At 43.8% G+C, this 27,411-nt stretch overlaps 1 protein-coding gene across 5 annotated transcripts in view; it reads right to left on the bottom strand.

Moving 5' to 3' along the window:
• Window positions 1–365: 365 nt before the first annotated feature.
• KIDINS220 (kinase D interacting substrate 220) overlaps window positions 366–27,411 on the bottom strand; it is a 204,143-nt gene continuing 177,097 nt past the window's right edge. For 3 of the 5 annotated variants that reach the window (XM_068280330.1, XM_068280333.1, XM_068280334.1), the window contains 5 exons: window positions 24,737–24,874; window positions 21,956–22,054; window positions 17,202–17,423; window positions 9,074–10,292; window positions 366–8,917 (listed from right to left, as the gene is read on the bottom strand). In XM_068280330.1, the coding sequence (XP_068136431.1) occupies window positions 8,880–8,917; window positions 9,074–10,292; window positions 17,202–17,423; window positions 21,956–22,054; window positions 24,737–24,874 (1,716 nt within the window). In that variant the 3' untranslated portion in view covers window positions 366–8,879. Of the gene's footprint in view, window positions 8,918–9,073; window positions 10,293–10,393; window positions 10,658–17,201; window positions 17,424–21,955; window positions 22,055–24,736; window positions 24,878–27,411 lie in introns of those variants that run through there. The other 2 variants (XM_068280331.1, XM_068280335.1) reach the window with 2 other exon arrangements.

Raw genomic sequence — 27,411 nt, 5'->3', positions numbered from 1 at the left:
GCTGAAATGATGGTAGTCTGTCCACAGCAGAGTCCAGTAAGCAAAACTTCTGCACTCCCTCCATAGAATAAGTGTCAATAATGTTTTATTGGACTATCAAATAAAAATATAGCACAAAGCAAGACAGCATGCAAACTGCCACGTTTCTGACAAGTCGTAGCTAAAATGACATCTTGCAGTGTGCTATTTTTTTTTATTGATATTCCAATAATGCATTATTGACTTTTATTCTATAGAAGGAGTGCCAAAGTATTTTGCTTAATCTATTGTAGAAGTCTCTCTATTGGAAGACCATGGAGAAGGTGTTGCAGTAATCAAGGCAGCAGATTATCATGAACTTTTAGTGAGTTCCAGAAACAACACAATACTGCTTACTGTTTATTTTATTTCCACACAATGTACACAACACAGTTAATAGCACTTAAGTTGTGAAATGAAATACTGTTGTCATGCAAGCTGGGGAGCAGGTAACGATCACACTAATACACACCTGGCACATGTCACAATAACCCCCAACACATGAACCATCGTCACAAACTGTCCTGTGCTGGATGTAAGAAAAGCACTGATAGGATTCCCATGACATGAAAGGTACTGACCAGCAGCACAATGCAGTGCCAGGAGTACCAGTGACCATATAGGGAATATAGCCTATTCATATCGCCTGACTGATGGACTATTACACATACTGGAGGTGGATTCAGTTAGCCACAAAATTATGAGTATTATTGATTCAAAGCTCTTCCATCGTTATCTGGGCTATATTTGTGTGCAGCACATGCTGCAGAATCACAGGCTATCTTCAGCAATGCTAGTGGAGAGCGGGCACTCACCACTTTAAAGCAGCAGGGACAGCCATGCCATCCCAGGAAGAAAAACACATACATAAGTAGATAAATACTTGTTCTACTTACAAATGTACTGTACTGTCCACATTTTGATTTCAGTGATATTTATAAAGAACATAAAGAGAAAATTGTCACAGGTATTTTCCATTTTTACTTCTTCTGAGTTAAGCCAATTCTGCTGTCATTTCCTCCCTTACTTTTTTTTCCTCCTAGAAACCGCACGATCATGACTAGCTTGCTTTGTAAACACAAGAGCACAGCATAGTTCGTATTTCAACAGCTTCTCCCTTCTCGGCCTCATGTCACACTGAACTGCCCTCAGCCAATCAGTAAGGAGCAGGAATGTGGAAGGGGAGATGGCAAGCTTACTTCTCCTCGGCAATGTACCAAATAGAGCCAGACTAACTGAGATAAGATTTATTGCAGCAGAAACATTCAGGATTGGATTGTAGTGCTTGCAATGCAGGGTCAGGTTGCAGGCTGCATAATAAACATTGAGCAGTGGGTAAATGGAATTTGATTTTGGGACTGACAATTCTGCTGTAAAGGGTACCAAACGCGACAATAAGGTCCCTAAGTTTAACTTACCTGGGACTTTGAGGCTCCTGTAGTCATCTTGGTCCCTCGCTATCCTTCTGCGCTGCCCCAGCCACCTGCTGCCCCCCTTTTAAATCTGCCTGACTCAGCCAGTTGTGGGCAACTGCGCATGTGATAACTGTGCCTGGTAGCTCAAAATGGATCCATGTTGTCTTTTTAAAGTGCACCATAGAAGAATATGACACATCAATGGGCACAATGTGGTATCTGGGAACACTACTGCTGAGTGGCGCTTTGAGTAATAAAAAAAAGTCAACATTTACTTGTTTATACTGCTGGAAATGACACTTGGAAGAAGCTGAAAAAGGTATGTGTACCTGTAGGTGTCGGCTTTTGATCCTTGTGTACAAGTCAGACATCTGAACTAGTGACATGTTTTCTTTAAAAAGCACATCCTTTCATGCTTCCACTTTAAAATGAATCTGAACTGTAAAATAGCAAACTGCCTCAAACACCAAGTACATAACGGACACCATCAGACATCACAAATGACAGGTACTCACCCTCCCTGCTCCCATTAATCTGCTCCATAGAGCAATTCTGCTGCAAACATCATACAAATGTTGGGTTTCAATATCGGCATAGGAACTCCCACCTCCAAGTAAGCATACCTGGGGCCACTGGGTGTATGGTAGGGCAGGATGGGATCTTTGTTGCTTCCTGGTTGGGGGCAGAATACCCCATTCTGCACCCAACCAGGAAGCAACAAAGATTTGTGGGTCTGTGGAGCAAAGTAAAGGAGCAGGTTAGGTCAGTATCTGTCTGAGCCAATACCCGATGGTGCCAACTGTCCACAGAAGGGGTCAAGGAATGTTGCAATTTTACGGATCATGTCCAATTTAAAGCAACTGATGCCTACTGGACCTTCACATTGATCTACGTTGGTAAGTTGCCAATCTCTAGGATCTATTAAAAAAAATACTGTCAAAAAATAAAAACCTATGTGATTAGGTTAAAGCGGACCCAAACCAAACACTATTTTTTAATTCAAATTATTGAGTTGCACCATTCTGACACATACAAAGATAAACAAACACTTCTTCAAGCCTATGAGCATTTCAGTGCATGCTTTTCACCCTTCTCTTTCCATAACTAGGGTTATACAGGTGGCAGCCATTACTTCTGAGCTTAGTAGGAGGTTTTAGATCATGGGTGTGTTTGTCATCAGCTACCCACAGGCATCGTCTATGTGAAATCTCACACAAGCTGAGATCACCTCCCCTGTGACATCATCAGTAGCAGCCTGTGTTTTGTTTTTTATCTCCTTCACCAGTTTGCCGGATTCTGTCCCGGCAATTTGAAAGGAAGGGAGAGGTTCCTCCAATAAATGTAAAATATTTTATATTTGTGATCATGCAGCTGAAAAAAGGCTGCTATTTTTTTTTATAATTTAGAAAATAGATTTTATTTCTGAAATCTTGTATTTTTAACCACTTCACCACTGAGGGGTTTTACCCCCTGACCACCAGAGCAATTTTCACCTTTCAGCGCTCCTTCCATTCATTCGTCTATAACTTTATTATTACTTATCCCAATGAAATGAACTATATCTTGTTTTTTTCGCCACCAATTAGGCTTTCTTTAGGTGGGACATTATGCCAAAAATTATTTTATTCTAAATGTGTTTTAATGGCGAAATAGGAAAAAATGTGGGAAAAAATTATTTTTCAGTTTTCGGCCATTATAGTTTTTAAATAAAGCATGCTACTGTAATTAAAACCCATGAAATGTATTAACCCATTTGTCCCGGTTCTAAAACCATTTAAATTATGTCCCTATCACAATGTTTGGCGACAATATTTTATTTGGAAATAAAGGTGCATTTTTTTTCAGTTTTGCATCTATCCCTAATTACAAGCCCGCAGTTTATAAAGTAACAGTGTTATACCCTCTTGACATAAATATTTAAAAAGTTCAGTCCCTAAGGTAACTATTTATGTTTTTTTTATTGTATTTTTTTTTTTTAATTACAAAAAAAAAAAAAAATTGGGGAGTGTGGGAGGTAATGAGTTAATTTATTGTGTAAATGTAATGTTTGTATATGTAAAATGCTTTTAGGGTGTAGTTTACTATTTGGCCACAAGATGGCCACAGAGTGTTTGTTTACATGCGACCTGTAAGCGTCCGGAAGGACGCTTACAGGAAGCAGTAGGAGGCTGGGAAACTCACAATGATCTCGCTGTTTCTGAAAGAAGCAGCAGATCATTGCGGGGGCTTAGATCAACAAACGGGAATGGATTTTCCCGTTCATTGATCTCCGGGCGAGCGGGCGGCGGCGTGCACGAGCGGCGGGTGCGCACGCACGAGCGGCGGGAGCGCAGACAGCGGCGGTAGCGCGGAAGGTACGGATTTCTCCGTCCCTGTTTTTTTAGGAGGGAAAAAAGGGGCGGAGAAATCCGTACGCGTGGGGGTAAAGTGGTTAATTTGGGTCCACTTTAAGATAGAAAAGGCCATTCTCCTACTCCTATAATACACACTTGTTCTGAAACAAGTATACACAAAGCACTAGAGCGATATTACATAACGTGTATAGAAATGTAGTGAGATAGGCGTCGAGATTTGACAGTTCTTTTACTTTATCTTGTAGCCCATTAATCTGTGTCACAAGTGATTTCTACCAAAGCTGTCAAAATTAACCTATCAAAATTTGGATCCTGAGTCCATTTTCCTGGACACACCACACTTACAAATGACTTGGTTCCATGAGGACAACAGCAGTCAGAAACTCCACAATCAGTGCTGTCCAACTGGTGGCCCATAGGACGGACTTGCTTGCTTGGACTTTTTTTTATTTGAGTCAGTCCCCCTCCTCTGGCATGCCCACCTCTTGTTTACACATGTCACTCCCCCTCTGAAGTCAGGATATTGATTATCTGGCCCCTCCACCCCCCCCCCAAAAAAAAAAAATCTGATGCTAGCCACACCCCCTAGGTAAGAAGTTGGACAGCACTGTCACAGATTATCCCAATTGGGAATACACACATGCAGCGCACTTATTAGTCACAATGGTATGAGCACTCATCTGCAGTTGCTATGGGGTTTCAGATTTTGTGAGGTTATCATCATGCAAGGAAAATCATCATACCATTCCAAACATGAAAGTCACCACCATCAACATTTTAAATAATTGATCCAAAAGCAAAAATAGTACCCTATATAATAAAACTTAACTGTCCCTGCGTACTCCTGTCCCTGTGCTTTCTGCTACTGCGCATGTGCGCAGCACAGACAGCTGTTGGGACAGGAGGCCGGGGCCAGTTAGCCGGGCGGGCGTGTGTGTGGGCGGACGGGTACGAGCGTGGTGGGCGCATGCGCACTGACATGCGGCGGTGGCGGCATTAACAGACCTAGAGCCCGTTTTTTAAACGGGCTAAGGTTGCTAGTTCCCTATAAGAATCTAATGGGTGACATTGTGACATTGATTTCTAAGTGGAATTGTAAAACGACCCTGGTATGTAGATACTTGCTTAATTTTCCTCTAACTTTCGCAAAGAAGGCCTAATGTGGAATGTTTGCTCTCTGATGCCATTACTGGGCTTCCAAATTTTAAAACTCAGGTTTGTTTGTTTGTTTACCTGTGGACAAAATCTTCATCCACCTGCAACTAGAGAACCGTTTGAAAGAATCTACAATGGAGGATTTTTAGTACTTTTGCTTTTCCAGTAACCCAGCACAGACAGTTCTGACCATTTGGTCTTGGTTTCATTTACAGTATATGAAACTTGACCAAGTTCTCCAAGATGGTTTTAAACTGAAATTCTCAGGCAAGCATTTAAGAGCTCCAATATCTTGTTTGTCTCACTGCATGTGCTCCTAGAATTCAGACGGGAGGCAACGAGGTCTCTGCTTCATCAAGAATTATTACGAGTCTACAACATGCAACTCCACGTGAACATCACCTTCAAGGCATGCAGCACAAACACTTCGAACATTAAACACTGTTATGGCACAACAGAATCGAACAGTTACTAAAACAAATGATACTTATTATACAGACATATTTCACTAGTGACCACTGAATAGTATATGTCAGTTCTACTTTACAGGTGACTAAGTCCTCTTAAGTATGAGGATGGAAAAGCAAGCTAAGCATCACTGCTATATCAACTTGTACAGTTTTTAGGAAGTCTGTGCAACAAAAAAAGAAGGCAATGCAATTTAAATCATGAGATTATTAGGGTTAATAAATATTGGTTGACTGTTGGGGTGAGGGCTCTTCCATAGTTGTCATGTTCAGTGTGAGTGCCCTGGCTGGTATCAACTTTGTGTCTGGCATGATTGCCAATGAGGCTGGGAGTTTGGTTTCAGGTTGCTTCATCTGCACTGTTGGTATGGTCACCTTTGGGATATCTGGTTAATTGGCATTGACATCACTGGGGTGGCTGCAGGTACCCTCGTGGCCATCTTGTGTGGTTTTATTGGCAGGGACGTTGCAGAAAATGACACTGGTGACAATCTCAACTGATAAATGTACAGGCAGGCCAACGACTGGGAACATCGCAGGACGAGGTGTGGCACTTTATTTATAACCGTAATTTGCAGCCCAGGTGGCCCTGGCACCAATACTTTATCAGCGAGTCCCCAGCCCAAATGTATGTTCATAGCAGATTTTTTTAATGGGCACCTATGGCGGCACTCAAGGTGGGGATGGGGGGGTAAGTTTAGCCGCCCACCTAAGGAGTTTTAATGTTAAGCACTACCTGGGGGGATCAATTAGTGTTAAAGCCCATACCCACTAATCGGTTTTTACATGAGCGATTTTGCGCATCAAACAATTTGTTAAACAATGTTCAATGACTGCCAATGTGTGCGATACTCGCTTACTTGGAATGACTGCCAGGACAGATCCCATAGTGGACTGTTGTTCCGATCGCCATTGACCCCTACGTTAATTATCATGATCGTTCAATGGCGTGCTCCCACCCGTCGTTTGTTGCGATTGTGGAAGATGGAACAAGAAATTGATCATTCGTCGCTGTTTATCCCCCTGATCCATCTTGGGCAGTCTTGTGGGGAGTATAAAGTTTTAGGCCTCAAGAGGGAGCGTGTAAGAGTAGGATTAGGTCATAGTAAAACATCAGTAAAATTCTGACATTCTACTATAGTAAATAATAGAAATATTGTTAAAATTCCCGATATTCTATTACCGTTATTTCGCATCCATTTCTACTTACGACCTTATGATATCTACCCTCACATAGGGCTTGATGCATGAACTTGTGGTAATATTACCATTATTACTAACACTGTGTACCATGAGTTACTCTATTAGAACGACCCATGGTACTCTACTAGTGTGGTAACGCACGCTACTACCGGTAATGCTCGTAATATAACAACGGTTGCGCTAGTTGAGTACCTGTAGATCGTACTAGCGTAACTCGCAGCACGCAGCACCAATAGTAAGGGTAATATTGTCATGCGATGTCTAAGCACAGCAATATTACCGCAAGTTCGTGCATCAACCCTATAGGATGTAGGATTGTTGCCTGATCTGGCAATACATGGTAGAGCAGGTGATAACCAGCTAATGTCTGTACGTAGCTTTACTATCAGAAGATGTAGGAGAAGGGATAGTGGTAAATGAACCTTACGAGATCCAGTCCTCAACCAGGGGTCTCAGCTTTGTACTTTAAAAGGGATGTGCCTTTTAGAATTTGCTGTTAGCAAAACACTTAGGAAGGATACATGGTCCTCATGTACAAGAGTTATACGTGCTGGGCTTTAAGCAAACCTGTAGCGGAAAAAAATGCCCCTGGGGAGTACTTACATCAGGAGGGGGAAGCCTCTGAGTCTTAATGAGGCTTTCCCCATCTCCCTCTGCCAGCCCGATCCTGCACAGGCAGCCTGGAGGAGAAGCCAAGAATAATAGTTAGTTTTGGCTGTCAGTGCAGTAGTGGCTTTCTGCTGGGGGAGAAATAGCTGAACCCGATTGTGTCTGCTCTACTGTGCGGGTGCAGGTGGCTCGTGCCTGCACAGCAGAGCAGACCTGATTGGGTTTGGCTCTTTCCGCTGGAGCCAGAGTGGAGACTCGCTACGGCGCATACCGACAAGCACCTGACAAGGAGATCTTTTGGGGTCCCAGCGCAGGATCCCCTCTGCAGCGGAGGAGGGGTGAAGCCTCTTTATGCCCCCAGGAGCACTTCTTTTCTTACAGGTACACTTTAAAGTAAACCCGTGAGGTTTGCTACATGCATACTGGAATACTTATCTCAAATAGCTTATTTAATAATTTAACATTTATTTTAATGACAGAAGTGTGCTCTGTAGTTCCCTCAAGAGTCACCCCCAATGTCAAGTGGAGAAGACTTGCCCTGAGCTCAAAGTAGACCCAGCAAACTTTCCATCCTCATTAAACCACATCAGTGACTCTCCAACCCTTGATAGCACCCAACAGTGTATGTATATCTTGTATAATAGCAATTTTCAAGTGCAAAAATATTCAGATTTTGGAGAGACATGCGCTGTTGGTAGACACCAAGGAACAGAGTAGAGACAATGTATTCAATCTTTAAACAGTTTCTCCACCCAACTGTATTCTCGCTTCTATTGCTGATGCAAGTGCAGGCATTCAGTATAATATGAAGATCCGAAAATGTTACCAATCATCTGATTTTCATCAGACATAACCTAAATGATCTTATGTCAACCACATACACTGACCTATATAATTATAATATAGCCACAGTTATTTTCAGTGCATTCATTTTTTTTATTGACTGATCAGCTTTTTATGGACACCTTCACGATTCATATACTGTTTTAGCCCATCAGCAGCTCCAATAGAGTTATCTCGTTTGAGATAAGTGAGCTGCTTTTGACAGCAGTCGGCAGAACTCGTCGTGCTGTAAATTTTTGGAATGCTTTGATCGCTCTCTCTACTAGCAGGAAATACCGAAACTGAAAGCATAAGTCCTCTGTTATTGTCTCATACTGTCCCCTAGTGACAAGTGGCCATAAATACACATTACAGCAGTACTAATAAAGTGCATGCAAACGTAATAAATAAGAAATTAAAAAAATGTGCTAAAACAAATTGGCCTGGAGCACTTGCATGCCTCTAAATAAATTGGCTGCTAAAGGGTAAACTACAACGGAGAGCCAGCAAATCAGTAGGTCCAACAAGTAGATGCACCAAGGAAATGGTAATCATACAAGCACAAAACAAATTGCAACCAGACGCAAATGTGTGTTGGGTGGACAAACTCTTTAGAGAATGAATCATCTTTACATTAACAGGTTGCATCTCAATGTTAGTTGCAGAGGACTTTAGGTCACAATGTTTTTACACAGTTAATACATATAAATGTGATGGAACAACACAAAAGAGCACAAAATCAATCAAACGGCCATAACATTTTCTGTTCTTGTCACAAATAAAGGTCTTCAGGAGGAACAAGTGATGGGATTCAGGATTCAGTGCCCTCTACTAGGTTATTTGCTGGTTTTTGCTTTTACATATTTTCCAGAACATTTTAAGAAAGATGCGTTAAGGATTACACGCTCTTAAGGTTTATGGTTGGATGAGGTTGGCGGAGAAAAAAAAAAAATTACCAACAAAGTAAAAGGAACAATAAGAATGGATGCTGACACTGATTGAAACGATGGAGATTGAGTTTAAAGGATACTCTCTCGTTCTTCCGCAAAGCCGGCAGCGTCAGATGTTGTGACAGTGTGCAGCTCAGAGGAATCTTTCGCTAGGCGACTGTATCCTGAACGCTGCCCTCTCTTGTGGGTCAATCGCTTCAGGTTCTCATTGTGAACTGGGCTGGACCCGGGTACTACAATGATAGGCGACTCCTGTTTTGCTGCTTCGGTTTCTTCAAACATTTGGTTTGCGGTGTTATTGTTGAGGGTGACTGTACTGGGAGTGCGGTTCATATTGTAGCCTTTCTGACATGTTGGCCAGTTCTCCTCAGGGCTGCTGGCTATGAGGCTGCTTTCAGATGGGCTTTTCTTGTCCTCTGAGCAGATGGACATGCGGGCTATTGAAGGGTCTTGAAGACCACTAAGACTATTTGGTATTCCCCTCTTGGCTCGAATACGGTCATCTTCCAGCTCTATAAGGTTAGTTTTTTCAAGCTGAGAATCATCTGTGCCTTCATTGTTGAGAGAATGGTTTGGTGAACTTTCATTGGACCTTACACCAGAGTCAGAGGAATCTTTCTTGTCGAGCACGGCATCAGAAAGGTATTCTTTTGCCTTGATGAATGCCCTTCCAGGGTCAGCTGCATGGTCTGGCACTTTCTTGTCTGCAGCGACATCTGTCTTTTTGTCTTTTCCATCCTTGAGTAGAGGAGTATTGTCAGATTCTTCCGGGCCAGATTCATCTTCATCACTTGGGAGCTTCTGATAGCGCAATCCAGTTGCCTTCAGTTTAAGTTCAGCTCCTTGGAATAAGCTGGTTTTCTCAGCTGTCTTCTTAGTGGGAAGGAGCTTAGATCCAGACTGATCAGACTTCTCATCTTCTTCGGTGATCGGGTCCAATGGGGAAGCATCAGTGGTGGAAACAGTTGATGAGGTGTAATCAACAACATCATTCCTCTTCAACAAAAATGGTTTCCTTCCATCTTCCAGCTTTGCTTCATCTTTCCCTTTGTCTTGCTCTGAAACGGAGTGTATGGAACTCACAGATGTGCTCTGTCCAATGTAGTATGTGCTGGAGCTCATAGGAGAGGATCGATCACTACTGGGAACCATTCCACCATCTATCTGTGCCATCTGAGCTATGTATTCCCGATAGGCATCTCTATATTCTGCCTGAACTTTATCGGTCAGCCTACAGATTTCATGGCTGGATTCCTGAGAATTGAGGCTGGTTAAACTTGGTGTTCTGTGTGCTTTTCCCTGCAAAAGGAAACCACAAAAAAGTTTGAAACAGAAAATAAATATACAATGTCCACGCAAAGAAAATTATTTAATCTTGAAAAAGGGATTAGTCCCTGGACTCCAGTTTAAATGGGTACTTTATTGCAGCTCTTATGGAAACATCACAACACACTTGGGGTGAAGGATCGACCTAAAAGCCATTTCAAAGTGTTTTCCATGCTTCCTCAGAGTTCTTCTCTACCTTTCTCTGAAAACCTCGCTTCCTCAGAGGTCTTCTCTAACTTTCTCTGAAAACCTCGCTTCCTCAGAGGTCTTTTCTATCTTTCTCTGAAAACCCCGCTTCCTCAGAGGTCTTCTTTACCTTTCTCTATATCTCTCTCTACCTACAAAGAAAATGATTTGTTGACTACTTATTGCATAGATCATTGTTATACATTTTTAGGGCTTGTTCACACCACAAATTTTAAGAAGTGGTTATAAAAATGCATACAAGTTTGTGTTTTTACATTATTCTATGCATTACAATGTGTGTCTGTGCAGTTTTTTGTGAATTGTCATGTTTCTATCTATGCTTTTTTGTAAAATAAATTTAATTTTCAAAATTAGAAACATATAAAGACGAGCTCAGTATAGGTGTCAACTAGAACATGATAGTCTATGGCAGAGGTGCCCATACTTTTTTGGCTTGTGAGCTACTTTAAAAAATTAGCAAGTCAAAATGATCTACCTATGTACAATTTTAGGAGCACACTTGTATATACAGAATGGAAAATGTAGTGGGGTCGGAATCTACCATGAAGTCCTTCGCAATCTACCTAATGGGCACCCCTGGTCTATGGACTTTCACATGTTCTTGCAAATCATACGCTATGTGCAGTGTGCTAAAACGAACTGCACTGAACATGGTGTGAAGGCGCCTTTAAAGTCTAGTCAAGCCGAAGCTCGGGTTCAAAAGTAGATACTTACCTAAAGAGAGGGAAGCCTCAGGATCCTTTTGAGGCTTCCATGTCTGCTCTCTCCCATCATCGAACGTGCCCCCCCCCCCCGAAGATTGACTGCTTTCTTGGCTGCGGGCTCCGTCCTACTGCGCATGTGCAGCCGTGCTAGCCAGTCTCTTGCACGGCCATGACTGCATGGAGAAGAGCTCTTTGGGGCTGCTGCTGACCGAGGGACGCTTCAATAGGATCCTGAGGCTTCCCTCTTTTAAAGGTAATATGTTGGGCTCAATTTTACTTTAAAGGTAAATATTTTTTATTTATTTTGAAGGTATAATGTCAACAATACAGTAGGTCATGTAGGTTAAAATACTGTAACATTAAAAAGAATAAAAGGTCAACCTGGGCAAGTTCTTTGTAGGAGACAAAAAAGGCACAGAGAGACCGGGAGCCCGATCTGGTGTATTATCACAAGGACACCAGAAAATGTGTGTAATAAGAGGAGATATACTCACAAAGTTTGGGTTGCTATATATATGCAACCGCTTTTGATCGCATGTGAGGAAGTACCATCCTCACTCAGCCTTGCTTCTAGCCGTGTGGTTGGTCGCAGCTCCAAAAGAAAAAAGTATGCCACTGGAAAAGCCTTCCCAGTGCGCACTCCCCTAAACAGGGGTAGGATAAATTGGGAGGAGGGTAGGAGGCGCCCGTGGACTTATAGCAGTAAACTTTGTAGTAATTCAGATAAAGTAAAATACTTAAGTTCCTACCTTAACATAGTAGGACTCATACGTACAGCAGTAGGTGAATTTTTTCAAGCTTTAATGGGGCACAAATGACAACGCGTTTCGCGGCCAAGCCGCTTCCTCAGGTCTATAGATGTGCCCAATGCAGTCCGGTACATAGCCTGGCGCCTCAGGCTGCCTTATAACCCCCTCCTTCTAGGACTAGGGGTCACCGCCTGGCAGGTGGTAACTTTCTTTAAAGGAGCTGCGACCATCGAGATTACCTCACAAGGCCGAGTGGGGACGGTACTTCCCCACATGCGTTTCAGATTGGTTGCCCTATACGCAACCCAGCTTTGTGAGTATATTTGATCACTTCTTACTAACTGAAGTAACCACACGTGAGATACTACACCAGACTGGGCTCCCGGTGTCTCCCCGTCTTTTTTTCTACCCTCTCAGCACAGACTATGTTAAGGTAGGAACTTAAGTATTTTACTTTATCTGAATTACTACAAAGTTTACTGCTATAAGTCCACGGGCGCCTCCTACCCTTCTCCCAAAAGGTCAACCTGACATTTCTAGTTCAGTAATTATCTTAGTCTGGGTTTACAATAGAGCCCCAATTGGTCGGTTTCCCCGAATGTACCAAACATGTCTATGGATCCTGCGATAAACATAAGATCTGTTCAGACACATACTGAGTTGTCCACTGCATCATGTGCAACATTTTTTGGACACTGGACGGAACTTGGACATATAACAGTACCAATGCTATTGTGACATGTCCAATAAAATGGACAGATCTGAAAAAGGGTTTGTGTCGTGGTTGGTGACACCTAAACCTATCATAGTGTGGAGCCAGCTACACTCCAATGTCTTTTCCACAACTCATATGTTAATTGCTGTTTTTCTGTTTGTTTGTTTTTACAAAAATGTACGTGGTTACATCTTTAAGCTTTTTGGCTGTTTTCAGCTTCGGAATCTTTATTTGAAATGATCTACCAAATTCCTAAATGACACCAAAACCTGAGCTCCAACCCTAAGATTTCAGACCTCTATAAATCCATGAATTGGTTGTCCATGAATATAACTTTTGACTTCAACAAAAAAAATGAAGATCTACTCATCCCAGCTACAAATACCTAGACATAAGACACAACAACCAGAAAAAGGACCACCTGACATCATTATTAGTTCATTAGAGCAAAAAAAAGGAGAAAATCCAGGATATAATTGGATGCAAAAATATCTTTATTGATAGCCACTACAATTTAAAAACAATTAAAACCATAAGACCAACCTGGACCAATTTATTCCTGTATTAACTATTAGGAAGAGCCTGATACCAAAAATATATATGTATATATGTATCACAGTCTGAGTATCCTGCGATAATAGGGCACAGTATCAAGACAAAAATTATCAATATTTGTAATTATATATAAGAGTATACTGTGTCGCAGGAAAAGACTCAGACAGGGGGCACATATGGGGCAATCCCAGTATCAACAAAATAAGCCCCCACATACAGTCTGCCACTAATAAAGTGCTGGTGCATATAAATAAGAATAAAAATACAAATACAAGGTGTTCAAAATACCAATAGCAAAAATTAACAGCTCAATGCAGGTGCTAAGGTGCACATAACAACAATTGGTCAGAGAAAAACGAGTGAGGGAGGAGAGCGAAGCTCATATATCACAGTGAAGGAATATGTGGCAGAAGGAGAAGGCTGAAGAATAAAGGCTCACCGTTAGGAAGTGGTCACCAGGATGGCTTAAAACGCGCGCTGCCCGCGCTGTCCGGCTAGCTCCGCCGAGGCTGCAAAGGGACGTGATTTTGCGGTAGTTGGCATGGTTTAAAAGCACAGACGCGGCCACGTCTATTGGCTGACCCCTACGTGCCTTCTGACGTCAGCACGAGAGGTCAGTCGTGCGCCCGATGGAACGCATAATTGACGTCAGTTGATACGCATACAACAGTACCTACACTAGACCAAAGTTCGCCATCTACTGGATGGAAGGAATATTTTCAGGGACGCATAGTAAGCGTCCATTAAAGAGACACTGAAGCGAGACTAAATCTCGCTTCAGGTCTTATATATAGCAGGGGCACGTGTGCCCCTGCTAAAACGCCGCTATCCCGCGGCTAAACGGGGGTCCCTTCACCCCCAACCCACCCCCCGCAAAAGATGGTCGGCAAGTTGGTCGTGGGGATTGTCTTCCTGGAGGCAGGGCTAACGGCTGCAGCCCTGCCTCCAGTCGCGTCTATCAGACGCGCATCGCCGCCTCTCCCCCGCCCCTCTCAGTGAAGGAAGACAGAGGGGCAGGGGGAGAGGCGGAGATACGCGTCTGACAGACGCGCATGGGGCAGGGCTGCGGCGGTTAGCCCTGCCCCAACCAGGAAGCGCTCCCCGGCTGTACCGAGGGGATTTATGGGATCAGGGACCCCCGTTAAGCCGCGCTATAGCGGCGTTTTAGCAGGGGCACATGTGCCCCTGCTAGCTATGAGGTCTGAAGCGAGATCTATTCTCGCTTCAGACTCTCTTTAACACGCATACAACAAAGGACGCATAAAAAGATCGCCATCTAGTGGGCAATAAGATTAAAGAAATATAAAAAAGAAAAAGATCCAAGGGAAATAGGCCGCCATCTTGTGGACAATAATGTAATTTACAATGTAAATATAAATTCCAATAAAGTCTATATTGGAATTTATATTTACATTGTAAATTACATTATTGTCCACAAGATGGCGGCATATTTCCCTTGGATCTTCTTTTTCTTTTTTATATTTCTTTAATCTTATTGCCCACTAGATGGCAATCTTTTTAGGCGTCCTTTGTTGTATGCGTGTTAATGGACGCTTACTATGCGTCCCTGAAAATATTCCTTCCATCCAGTAGATGGCGAACTTTGTTCTAGTGTAGGTACTGTTGCATGCGTATCAACTGACGTCAATTATGCGTTCCATCGGGCGCACGACTGACCTCTCGTGCTGACGTCAGACGGCACGTAGGGGTCAGCCAATAGACGTGGCCGCGTCTGTGCTTTTAAACCATGCCAACTACCGCAAAATCACGTCCCTTTGCAGCCTCGGCGGAGCTAGCCGGACAGCGCGGGCAGCGCGCGTTTTAAGCCATCCTGGTGACCACTTCCTAACGGTGAGCCTTTATTCTTCAGCCTTCTCCTTCTGCCACATATTCCTTCACTGTGATATATGAGCTTCGCTCTCCTCCCTCACTCGTTTTTCTCTGACCAATTGTTGTTATGTGCACCTTAGCACCTGCATTGAGCTGTTAATTTTTGCTATTGGTATTTTGAACACCTTGTATTTGTATTTTTATTCTTATTTATATGCACCAGCACTTTATTAGTGGCAGACTGTATGTGGGGGCTTATTTTGTTGATACTGGGATTGCCCCATATGTGCCCCCTGTCTGAGTCTTTTCCTGCGACACAGTATACTCTTATATATAATTACAAATATTGATAATTTTTGTCTTGATACTGTGCCCTATTATCGCAGGATACTCAGACTGTGATACATATATACATATATATTTTTGGTATCAGGCTCTTATTAATAGTTAATACAGGAATAAATTGGTCCAGGTTGGTCTTATGGTTTTAATTGTTTTTAAATTGTAGTGGCTATCAATAAAGATATTTTTGCATCCAATTATATCCTGGATTTTCTCCTTTTTTAGCTCTAATGAACTAATAATGATGTCAGGTGGTCCTTTTTCTGGTTGTTGTGTCTTATGAATCGTTTGAGGTCGTTGACCTTTCCCCTGACTATCTATATTTAATTGATATGGCTATTAAGCTAATAGATATGCTGCTTGCCCCTTTTGAGTTGTAAAAAAGCTACAAATACCCAGGGCCGGATTTCTACTCTTTGCCGCACAAGGCCACTGTCACCAGCCGCCCCCTTCAGTATAGGTAGTGAGTTGACCCCTCCCACCTTCCCTCTAGTATAAGTAGCCTGATGACTCCTCCCACTCAAGTATAGGTAGCTAGACGACTCCCTTAATCCCTCCCTTTCCCACTCCCCCTTCAGTATAGGTAGCCAGCTTGCCTCCACACGGTAGCAGCCATAAATGTCACTGACATCTCCACTCTTCTCCAGTGCAGAATCTCTGTCTCTATCAGCCACCGTGGTCAGGCTCCTGCCCGATCTCCCTGCTTGCAAATGCTGCACCAGTTTAGCCTGCTGTCCACCCTCCCCATGCTCCTGTGGTGCCCTAGGCCATGGCCTAGGTGGCTATGGCCTAAATCCGGCCTTGCAAATACCAACTATGAAGACACATATTCAGACTCAGATTTGATGTTTGGTAATACAAGACACTCTGGCAGAGTGAATCTTTAAAGTATGGCAGCTACACTCAACAAACGCGACTGCCTAGCTGGTCTGCCTATAAAGAGACCGATCACTACTCATGTTCCAAAGCTTAACACCCCTCCCCCCCCTCCCCGGTACCATAATACTTTCCGCTGAGCATCTTCACTACAGATGTGTCTCTACCCTCACCCCTCAGATTGTAGGCCCTAACTGCTAAGGTTTCCAGCTTGATTAAGCATCCCTCATGTCAGATACCCCTCTCATGGACTAGAACAGGCTCTATATTTTCATCAAATATATTCAACCTCATCGCATGATCTTGTTTCTTGTTCTGAACTCCTTGTATGTCCTACCTTGTATGTTAGCCTATTTATGTATTGTACATCGCTGCTTCATATGTTGGCGCTTTAAAAATACAATAAATAATAATACACATATAAAACGGTTTTCATCTTACAGTATATACTAATAGTATTTTGTCAATAAATGGAATGTGGCAATATTCATGTATACATTTATGTATAAATTATTTAGTCAGAGTTTGCCCATTGTAAAATCTTTCCTCTCCCTGAATTACATTTGGAAATTTATCACAGACGGCAACATCTTTAGTGCTGGCAGATGATTTCTGCAGAACATTGGTTTACTGAGAGTTCTAAAGCCAGTAGAAAAGATCTCTGGCCTCCCAAAATGCTTAGCGTAAACCTCAGTGGGAGGGCGGGGCTACCTACTGATATGCAGCAATATATACCTATAGGAAGTGTTTCTAATGCCGAAAGGCTCCTCTAACTGTAATTGGATATATCATTTAAAAAAAAAAAAAAACGCCCTTCAAACCTGCGTTTCTACACATCACTGATACCACCATAAGACTAATTCTTACTATAAAAACAAAATGAGAAAAACAAAGCCATAAGTACCTGCCAGTTACGTTGTGCGGCTTCCTCAAAGCCAAGTGTGTTAATGTCTTCAAAGCTGAAGCTGAAGTCGTAGTTCTGACCGGCTAGGTCAGTGTGTGGCACTTCTGGGTTCGGCATGGAGCGCCGGCTCATGTCATTGTGAGCGGCTACGTTTCTCAATGGCTCAGTGACACGCCCCTCTTCATGATGTATCTGCATGTCGCTGCTTCTCATGTCATGCAGCTATTTCAGGAACAGAATACACATTATTTGACAAAGCAAACATCTCAACAATATTCTACAAGCAATTCTATAAAAATGACTGTTGGTCACTATCGTCACTTCACAAACAAATACATACAAGCGCAAAGTGAGAGAAAACTGACTTATGCAGCTAAAGCTACGTAAAGACCTCTATGGCTAGACTGTGTTAAGATAATGTCTGTGTGAGCTTTCCCACAAGGTGTAGAGATGATGCTGCCTGGGGGAACATTGCAAAGCAAGGATGGGCATTACAAGGCCATCATGATTCATCTTCTTGAACTACATCAATGCTAGGGATGGACTGTCCAAACAACTGTGCATGTTCTTCACCAGATCACTAGCTCCTTGGGATGGTTAACGACAGTCATAATTAGGGAAGATCAATGAGATGCAAATACCGTATTTTTCGGAGCATATAGTCACATAGTCCACAGTGGACCTAAGATGCACCAAGGTTTAAAGAACAAAAACTGGGGGGATAAAACAAATACTAAGCCTGGTGCGTCCAGTCCAAGGAGCGGGGGCATCTTGTAGACCTTTTTCCAACACTGGCTCAGTCTGGGACTTTATCGGGCTAACAGCAGCAAATGGAGAGGACTGGGAGGATGGCAAGGTAGTTAATGGAACACCAGGGACTGGAGGAAGCCCCAGGTAAGTATTATTCCCTTTACTTGGATACACTTTTATCAGAGTTTGGAAGAGGAAGGAGTATCCCCTCCGGGCCAAATCACTTACCTGTGTGCATTCAGGTACAGAGGTTGCTTTTACTTATCCACATCACCTGATGCCATATAAGCAATTTACAGCACTTGATCAAAAGCCTACACACTGGCAGCTTCCTGCGCCACTGCCTGTCGCAATAGACTGCAATCTTCCTAGGAAACATTCAGTGTATGCCTTCCCCCGTACAGTCTGAACAGCAGGATGACATTCTGAAAATGGACAGGTTTGCCAATTTCCAAGCTGCTTAAAATTAGTATCAACTCTGAACTATTAGCATATATTTTAACAAAGTGTATATGTAGCTAAATATATATGAGTCTTAAAGTGGCTCTGTAGTGAGGGATGTAAAGCCTGTCCCCACTTCCCTTAAACTATGCCAGTTTCCTGGCTGTCTTGTTGGTCCTGAGTCTCTAATACCTTCAGCTCCTGGCCCAGAACAAGTATGAGCATCAGGTGCTCTCATTAAAGCATACATGTCAAACTACTGCCCATGGGCCAAATCTGGCCCTCGGAGCCATCAGATATGGCCCTCAGGTGGTTTCCCCAAGTTGTATTATGTTTGGCTCACTCAAAACCACCAGAGAAGCTATATTGGAGGGTAAGCCCTAGATCAGCGGGAATTATATAGGGGAGGGTGGGGGCCACTAAACATCAGGGAACTGTATAGGGGATGGAGGGGGGGCTTCTATACAACAGGGAACTTTATAAGGCAGAGAGGTGGACACCAGACAGAGGTCGGCCCGCGACCTGGTCCCAGAGCTCAATTTCGGACCACTTTGTATTTGAGTTCGACACCCCTGCATTAAAGTCTCGCCATATTAGCTGCATTATTATTTCTGGCCTGTGATTTGGACATTACTGCAGCCAAAAGGATCAGCAAGCCTGCCAAGTAACTGGCATTCTTTAAAAGAAAAAGGAAATAAATATGGCAGCCTTCAGGGTTCACTTTAAAGATTTGAAGACCAAAAGTTCATTTATAAACAGATTTGAGAAATTTCACCTCTGTATCAGAATAAGGCAATATCCACTACAGCACTATGCCGTCCATGAGAGACAATTATTTAATGTGCTCGACTGATTTGGAACAACCAGAACTGAGCTGCCTTTAACAATATTGGATCAGCTCCAAATGTACAGTAAGAGAGATGAAGGAAAGAGCACAAAGGCAGCTGACTAGGAAGAAGATCACTTGGTGAAGGACAAGCTCGTCTGTTTTGGCAGCAGTGACATCTGTGTTGTCTGAACCAGTAATACCAAAAGCCATACAATTACTATGTAAAGCAGCCCCATGCCACTGCATTGACGATGCAGGTGCTGCACTGAAGGAGGTCCTATTTAAATATTTCAGTGCCAGGCCTCATTCATACATACAAGTGTAGCCCTGGTGGGGAGGAGGCATCAGATCCTAATGTCATGGGAATTACGGCATTCATGCTGGTATTCATGGACTAACCAGATGTCATCCATCAGTTATCAGACAGAAAAACACATCGTGGTTATAAGAGAAGGGCAAAAAGGAACCCAATGGTCCACCAACAGAGGCAGCAAAAACTACACCATTCCTATCTTAAAACAGGAAGCCTAACATCACAAAGAACCAGGAGAATCATTAGTAGTCAATTTTAACAGCTAATGGATAAAGACATGTCTAATACCTTCAGGCTGTATCTGTGTTATTAAGCGGATGTTTAGGATGCCCAGCGGCTCACAAAAACATAAAACTATCTATAAATTTCCTCCTTACCCCTGCATGACAGGTAAGGAAGAAAGTCAAATGACCCCGTACAGGATTTATACACATGTCTGTACATAGAGGTGTTTAATAAAAGTACAGATGCTATCCCTTACTTAGAAAACCCCCCAAAACTTTCTTCTGTGTTATCCGGCATATACAAAATATCCTGCAGGTCACTCAAGGTCTGCCACATGGTCACATCCCACCCATAACTTCTGATGATTCATGCTGTAATATCTCCACCTAGACAGCATGAGTCATCAGAAGGAAGGGGTGAGGTGAGATCATGTGGGAGTCAGCAAGTTCAACTGCCACTTGACTAGTGAGTAGTTGATTAGAACTGCAGGATTTTTATATGGTTGGATGAGAACAAAATCAACCTGTTCAGGGTAAGAAATAGAAGGTGCTGTTAATAACTTCTGTTTCAGTATATAATCCACTGCACGGTCACTTTAAATATGAATACTTCTTTCTGAAGATAGAGGGGGAAGATTAGCAGTGTTCTCCCCAGGCTCTTTTAGCCGAGTGCTCCACCCGGCTAGTTTTGGTGAGAACCCAGCTGTCATCGGCTCACCTTCTCCTATGCTGTAAGCATAGTTGCCCACAGAAGCACCTGCCCTGTATTCGCTCATCTCGCCCCACCCGGCTACTTTATCACGCCACCCGGCTGGAAAAACTTTCTGCCGAGAACACTGATAAGATTTACTTACCTGGGCCTTCTCCCAGCCCCCAGCAGTCTTTCATATCCCTTGTTGCAGTTATGCAGCCCTTCAGGGTGCCACTGTACCCTGAAAGATCCCCGACCACATCTGAGATGGTAGGCTACTGCGCATGCGTGGTGCGTCCACTCTTCTCTCTCCATCGTACTCGTGAGAGAATTCTGCCTCTGTGCAGTTTAAGTCTTTGTGAACTGTGCAGGCACAGAGTGCTCCTGGCCAGGGGAGTGCAATTGAGAAAGGGACATGCCCAGGCATGTGCAGTAACTCGCAACCACAGCTGTGATCAGGGATCTTTCTGAGTGGACAGCAGAACTACAGCGAGGGACCTGATAAACCGAAGCAGGTGGTTTCGGTGCTCAACGCTGAGCAATGCAATGGAGTCGAGGAGTCGGAGCAATTTTGGGTACCTGGAGTCAGTGGTTTCATAAACTGAGGAGTTGGATGATTTTTGTACCGACTCCATAGCCCTGGTGCACACCCCGCGCAAGGGTAATTTAGGGTTTTTGCCGTATCCGGACCACAAATTACTTCTCCCTCTGAGTTGCTACAACTCGGAGGCGGAATAGTATTTAACACTACCGGGACTTTGAATGGCAGTAGGGTGAGCCATCATTTGGCTCACCCTGCGCCCAACGGCGTACTGATACGTACACCGATAGACTGCTAGAGGCTGGTAGAAGCCCCAGGTAAGTAAATCTAATCTGCCCCCCTTGAATGTCCTTTAAAGAGACTCTGTAACAACAAAAACCTCCCCTGGGGGGTACTCACCTCGGCTGGGGGAAGCCTCCGGATCCTAATGAGGCTTCCCACGCCGTCCTCTGTCCCACGGGGGTCTCGCCGCAGCCCTCCGAACAGCCGGCGACTGTGCCAACTGTCAGTTCAATATTTACCTTTGCTGGCTCCAGCGGGGGCGTTGTGGCGACTTTCGGCACGGAAATAGACGGAAATACCCGATCTCCGTCGGGTCCGCTCTACTGCACAGGCGCCGGAAACTTGCGCCTGCGCAGTAGAGCAGACCCGACGGCGATCGGGTATTTCCGCCTACTTCGGCGCCGAGAGGCATCAGAGCGCCTGCGCAGGAGCCAGGAAGGTAAATATTGCGTCACCGCTGCACGGAGGGCTACAGCGAGACCCCCGAGGGACGCAGGACGGCTTCCCCCACGGGCCGTTTTGTCGTTACAGTTCCTCTTTAACACAATCAAAGGGGTGGCTTAAAAAAAAAAAAAAAAAGAACTCTACTAAACAGCAATAATACGGTCTGTATCGCACCACATGCGGTCAATTGACACACTCAGAGGGCACAGCTAGTAAAAAATACTAATAGGGATCCTTACTGCACTCTTGAAGAGGTGCCAGTCACCAAAGTTCATGTTCATCTCCTTCTTCAACTCCTCCATGCTGCACTGTGTCAGAACACGACCATTGATGTTGGCCTGGATAGGAGACAGAGCAGATCAGTGAAACAGACAACTGTGGCATAGCACACACCGAGGATTATGTAAACCTGTCACTGGCAACAGTACAATAAACAGATCACCTGTACAAAGCATTCCCGTTAAAAGGTCAATTATATTCATGCTCACAATTCAATACTACATAAATATTTCTACCAGAGTTTTCCATTCACAAGAGGCCACACAGCAGTGTCTTGTGGAATACGGTCATTGTCTAAAGGGGTCACTAGTGAAGAACTGAGTTTTGGGAGGTCAAACAGCATTCAAATATACTTTTAAAAATTGAGAAACAGTTTATTTAGCTTTGCTTGTTGGTGCTGTACAGCTATCCATGCCAGACCTCTAAAGCTGGTTTCTTGATTTCTAACGGGAGGTCTTACACTTACAGCCTAGGAAATGCAAAGCTCTACCTCCCCATGTACACATCTTGTTTCTACTACAATGCTGGGATTCTGTGAGCGATACATGGTCACATGACTGACCCACCATACAGCTAAATCCAGAGACGGTAGAAAGTAAGTTTGCATTGCAGTTTCCAAGCACGCTGGGCCCAAAACAAGCACTTTGCTTCTTTACACTGTTTATGTTTATGCATCACCCTGACTGGTATTAATGTTTGCCTTCTTCAGTTTTAGGATTACATGGGTTTTAAGTGGCCCGTGAGTTCTCAGACCTCATATATTAAGGGACCATATTCTACTGTAATCATCTGGAAAGCTGCACCTCAGGAGAGGAACACAGTGAATCCAGAGCAGGAGACTTGGGTGCAGCCGGCACCACCATAGGCCGTAATAGGAATTACAGCTATACGAGCGCACAGGGAGCAACTTCGGCGCTGTCAGAAGACGGAGCTGAAGTTACTTTTAAAAACACAATAATCCGGCTTCCAGCAATTGGTGGAAGCCAAATTATTTCATTCCCCACCATCCATGGCAGCCTGGAGGGGGAAAAGTATTTAACACACGGCCGGGAACTTGTGCAGCAGCAGGATCAGCCATACCGGCTGTATCCTGCGTCCAAGTCTCCCACGCCGATTCCTCTCTTATGCGTCCAGATTGTGTCTTTAGATGCAAACCGCAAGTCTATACTGTTTAGTAAATCGTTCTTTTGGTGCCTACTTGTGGTACTGCAACATGCCGTATTTAAGCCAAGGCCACATAGACCATAGCCTAGGGCACCAGAGGGGAAGGGATGGGTCATCTGGCTACCTATACTGGAGGGAGGGGGGGTCATCAGGCTATCTATACGGAAAAGGGGGAGAGTCATCTGGCTTCTTTTACTAGAGGGAAGGGGGGAGAGGGTTCATCAGGATACCTATACTGGAGGGAAGTGGGGAACATCAGGCTATCTAAACTGGAAGGGGGAGGTAAGGTTTATCTGGCTACCTATGCTGGAGGGAGGAGTAAGGGTCATCTGGCTACCTATGCTGGAGGGAGGAGTAAGGGTCATCTGGCTACCTATGCTGGAGGGAGGAGTAAGGGTCATCTGGCTACCTATGCTGGAGGGAGGAGTAAGGGTCATCTGGCTACCTATGCTGGAGGGAGGAGTAAGGGTCATCTGGCTACCTATGCTGGAGGGAGGAGTAAGGGTCATCTGGCTACCTATGCTGGAGGGAGGAGTAAGGGTCATCTGGCTACCTATGCTGGAGGGAGGAGTAAGGGTCATCTGGCCATCTATACTGAAGGGTGGTGGCTGCTGACAGTGGTCTTGGGCAGTAAAGATTACAAATCCAGCCCTTTCCCTTGGAGGGGACAGTAAAAAGGCCTCACTATCTGCTGTCTACTTCCTGGCAAGAGATCCCCCCCTCCCCCCCCAAAGTCATCACTAGTTTACTTAATAAGGGTGAAATAATGTGAACAGTGACTGCAGGTTTGGATGTTTTTCTGCTGTTCTGAAAGTTTACTTGTTTCTTAAACCAAAGTGTTGAGATCATTCACTTTCAGAAGCGGCGGGGAGAAGTGGCAGGAATTTGATGGCCGCAGAGTTTTGCACTGCATCAAGTTTTACAATGCTTTCATTTCCACCAATGTTTTAAGGAGTGTGGCTGAAATCTGTCAGCACTGAGTTTGTAGTGTAATTTAGGAAATCAATCACTATTCAAATGATTATAGGCAATGGATTGATCGGTTTGGCATATTATCAGGCCATAATTAAATCGGTGTACGCCTCCATCCCAGTTTGCTTGAACAACCAATGCAGATCCTGAGATATCTTCTGCCAACATTACCCCAGTTCAAGTGTACCAGTAGGGAAAAAAGTTCTGTTGCGATGTATTCACTGGGAAGGGGGAAGCCTCTGGATCCTGGAGATCCTTCCTCCATCATCCTCTACCGGCTGTTCCAGCGCCCAGACCTCAGAAAACCTGTCAACCGCTTGCGCATGCACAGTATGATGGACCCCCTCAGACTCGGCTTTTTCCAGCATAGCCCGAGTGTGTCCAAGCAGCTATGCAGGAGCAGATCGCAGCCGCGCCTCTGGGGTCTCAACGCTGGATAGGCCTAGGAGGAGGAGGCCTCTTTAGAATCCAGAAGCTTCCCCCTCCCGAGGTGAATATGCATAATAGGCTGCAACAAAACTCATAGCTGTAACGTGAGTGCTGCATCAATCAATACATGTATAAACAATGTAAGACTATACGATGTAAGAATACAACACACTTACCTTGCGGATAGTTGCAGTGTACTGTGATAACATGCTCTGATCGATGCCGTCAATCTGCTTCAGTTTTTCACATACAGCATCTACACTCATGGCACCCAGAGCAGAGGCGTGCGGCCCTGACACATTGACACCAGGAACCTGCTTACAGAGAACAGCATGTCAGTACAGAACATCAAGCAGCTCCAAACACAGAGGTGCACAGCCATCACTTGTACAGAGGTGTCATTTTGTACTAATAAACATAATGAACATACTCCTGTGAGCTCGCTCTACCCCTTAGCATGCACATGGAAGGAATTATATAGCCAAATAAAGCTGTAGCTGCAGGTTAAACAATTCCATAAAGCAATACATGACGACCCCCTACTGATGTCAGAACGATCAGCATGGCTGCCAGGCAAATATTATTGTGAACATGAAATAAATATGGCAGCCTCTATATACCTCCCACTTCAGGTTCCCTTTAAGGTGCATTGCTTTGATTTACATTATACAGAAGTTGAGCAAGCAGGAATCAGGAGAGAAATCACTCATGCAATTAGAGGATCATATTTTTTTGTTTTTGTTTTATGGGATGTGGGAGGAAACTGGAATGAAATCCAAGCAAACCTAGAGAGAACATACAAACTGCATGCAGATAACGTCCTGGCCCAGAATTGAAGCCAGTAACTGTCACCCATGGTTGTTCCCTCATTCAGCTGAAGTTGCAACTGTCTGCTCCAACAATCAGAATGGCTCCTAACAACAAGCTCCACCCACACCAAGAAAGCAGACAGTGACGGGACTTTCCTGGCGGATCAGTTTTTGATGTGTGCAGTGTGAACCAGCCCCCAAGGCTGTTATTGTGGGGCTAGTGATACTGCAGAAATAGAACAGTACAGATGCCATTAACTGTACTAAGGAGCTGATTTACCACAACAGTTGTATGTATTTGTACTTGTGTTGCCGCAAGTCCTGATTGTACAGTGTATTGAACTGCTCATGTACCTATACTCATTACTGTAAGTTTTTTGTACTATGTACAGCGCTACAGAAGATGTTGGCGCTATATAAATACAACTTTGTGCAGCCAATGTATTACAATTATATGCTTTTGTTGTTCAAATAATAGTATCATAAAACCCTAAACACACAACATTTCCATGCACAACAACAGAAACAGCTGAAACAGTGCAGGTGAGGGTCCAGCTGTATTTGTTTTTCTACAGATCGCTATACCTGGCTTCAGCGATCTGTCCAGCTCCACAGAATATGAATTACCTACGTACTCAGAATTTACCAGGACATTCAGATGAGTCATCTGATATCAAGAGCAACCTTGTTCTATGAAACAGGAACTAAGCTGGGAAATGTTTATTAGCTCATCATTTGTTATACTTTACAAGAGCTTTCACTGGATGGGAGACAAGAGACCAAAGATATTCAGATAAGCATTAAGTGATCAAATAGTCCTACTGCAGTGTCTAACCTAAGGGTGATTCACACACAAGGACAGGCGCTCACATCAGTACTCTGTTGCCTCGGCATATTGCATGGCCACTGCTGCTCACATTTATTCATGGTGCTCACACAAAGTACACAGTGGTCGGAAATGTTATACCACTGTAGGAACAAACGTAACAGCCAATATCACCAAACACCGTGACTTTGTACAAATAGGGCACTCTGAGATTTTGGTGCCTGAAATATCGGTAAATTCTACTATTATGAATTATAAAGTGAAAATTACGATAGTAAAATACTGGTAAATGATACCGATATTTTACTACAGCTAAACCTAACCCAATTCTCAAACATAGCCTTCCCGCTACGGATGCCTAACCCTAACCACCACCCTCTCATGCCTAACCCAAAACAACTCCCATGCGGTAAATTTGACAGATATAGCGGACAGCCAGTAGGTAGACAGTCCTGCTTCACACCCAATTTGATCCAATGCACTGGTGGGCGGAACTTGAGAAGCACAGAGCAGGAGCAATAGACATTCAAAGAGACTTTTCTGCATCCCTTTAGATGTGCAGATCTCTATACTGATACATAGAAGAGAGACCTCTGCTGGCATGCATGCACATCTGAAGGGATGCCGGAAGCCTTGTACTTCACAAGACTAAAGAAGGGCCGGCTCATGCAGACACTTGTGGAAAGAATCCCAGCTTCCAGCAGATAACTCCATCACAGCTGGTGAGACTTTTACATTACCGAGCAGGGCCTAGTGAACTGAAGCAACACATGATTTTGGAAAAAAAAAAAGTCTAAAATAACAAACGCGGTATTTTACTGAACAGCCCTTAGTAAACGGAGGCCTATGTGATAGATCTGCCTGGCAGCCTTATCAGTTAGCATCAAAATGAAGTGTAAAGCATGAGTTTGAACCCTTGAAACCCAGGCAGATGGTTTTAGCTGTTCATGTTATGCTATTTTTCATGCTTTAGACTAAAGATGAAATTTGATGAAAATACCACTTTAAGCTAACTGCATCCCTACACAATAAGAACTGCAGTATGTATATGGCGGTGTGTCTCCACTATCTGGGCTAAGTGCTCTCACATCTCATGTCTGTATAAACACATGGAAGGAAGTACTCCTGCTATTTGTTTCTGGTACTTAAGAGCTGGCTCCCGTGTCCTCCTTCCTATCTGCACGCGTGTATCATGGAAAGTGCTCCAGCATGGAAG

The sequence above is a fragment of the Hyperolius riggenbachi genome, chromosome 4 (genome assembly GCF_040937935.1).
Source record: "Hyperolius riggenbachi isolate aHypRig1 chromosome 4, aHypRig1.pri, whole genome shotgun sequence".
In the NCBI taxonomy this organism is placed as follows: domain Eukaryota; kingdom Metazoa; phylum Chordata; class Amphibia; order Anura; family Hyperoliidae; genus Hyperolius; species Hyperolius riggenbachi.
This window is presented reverse-complemented; position numbering and strand designations above follow the sequence as displayed.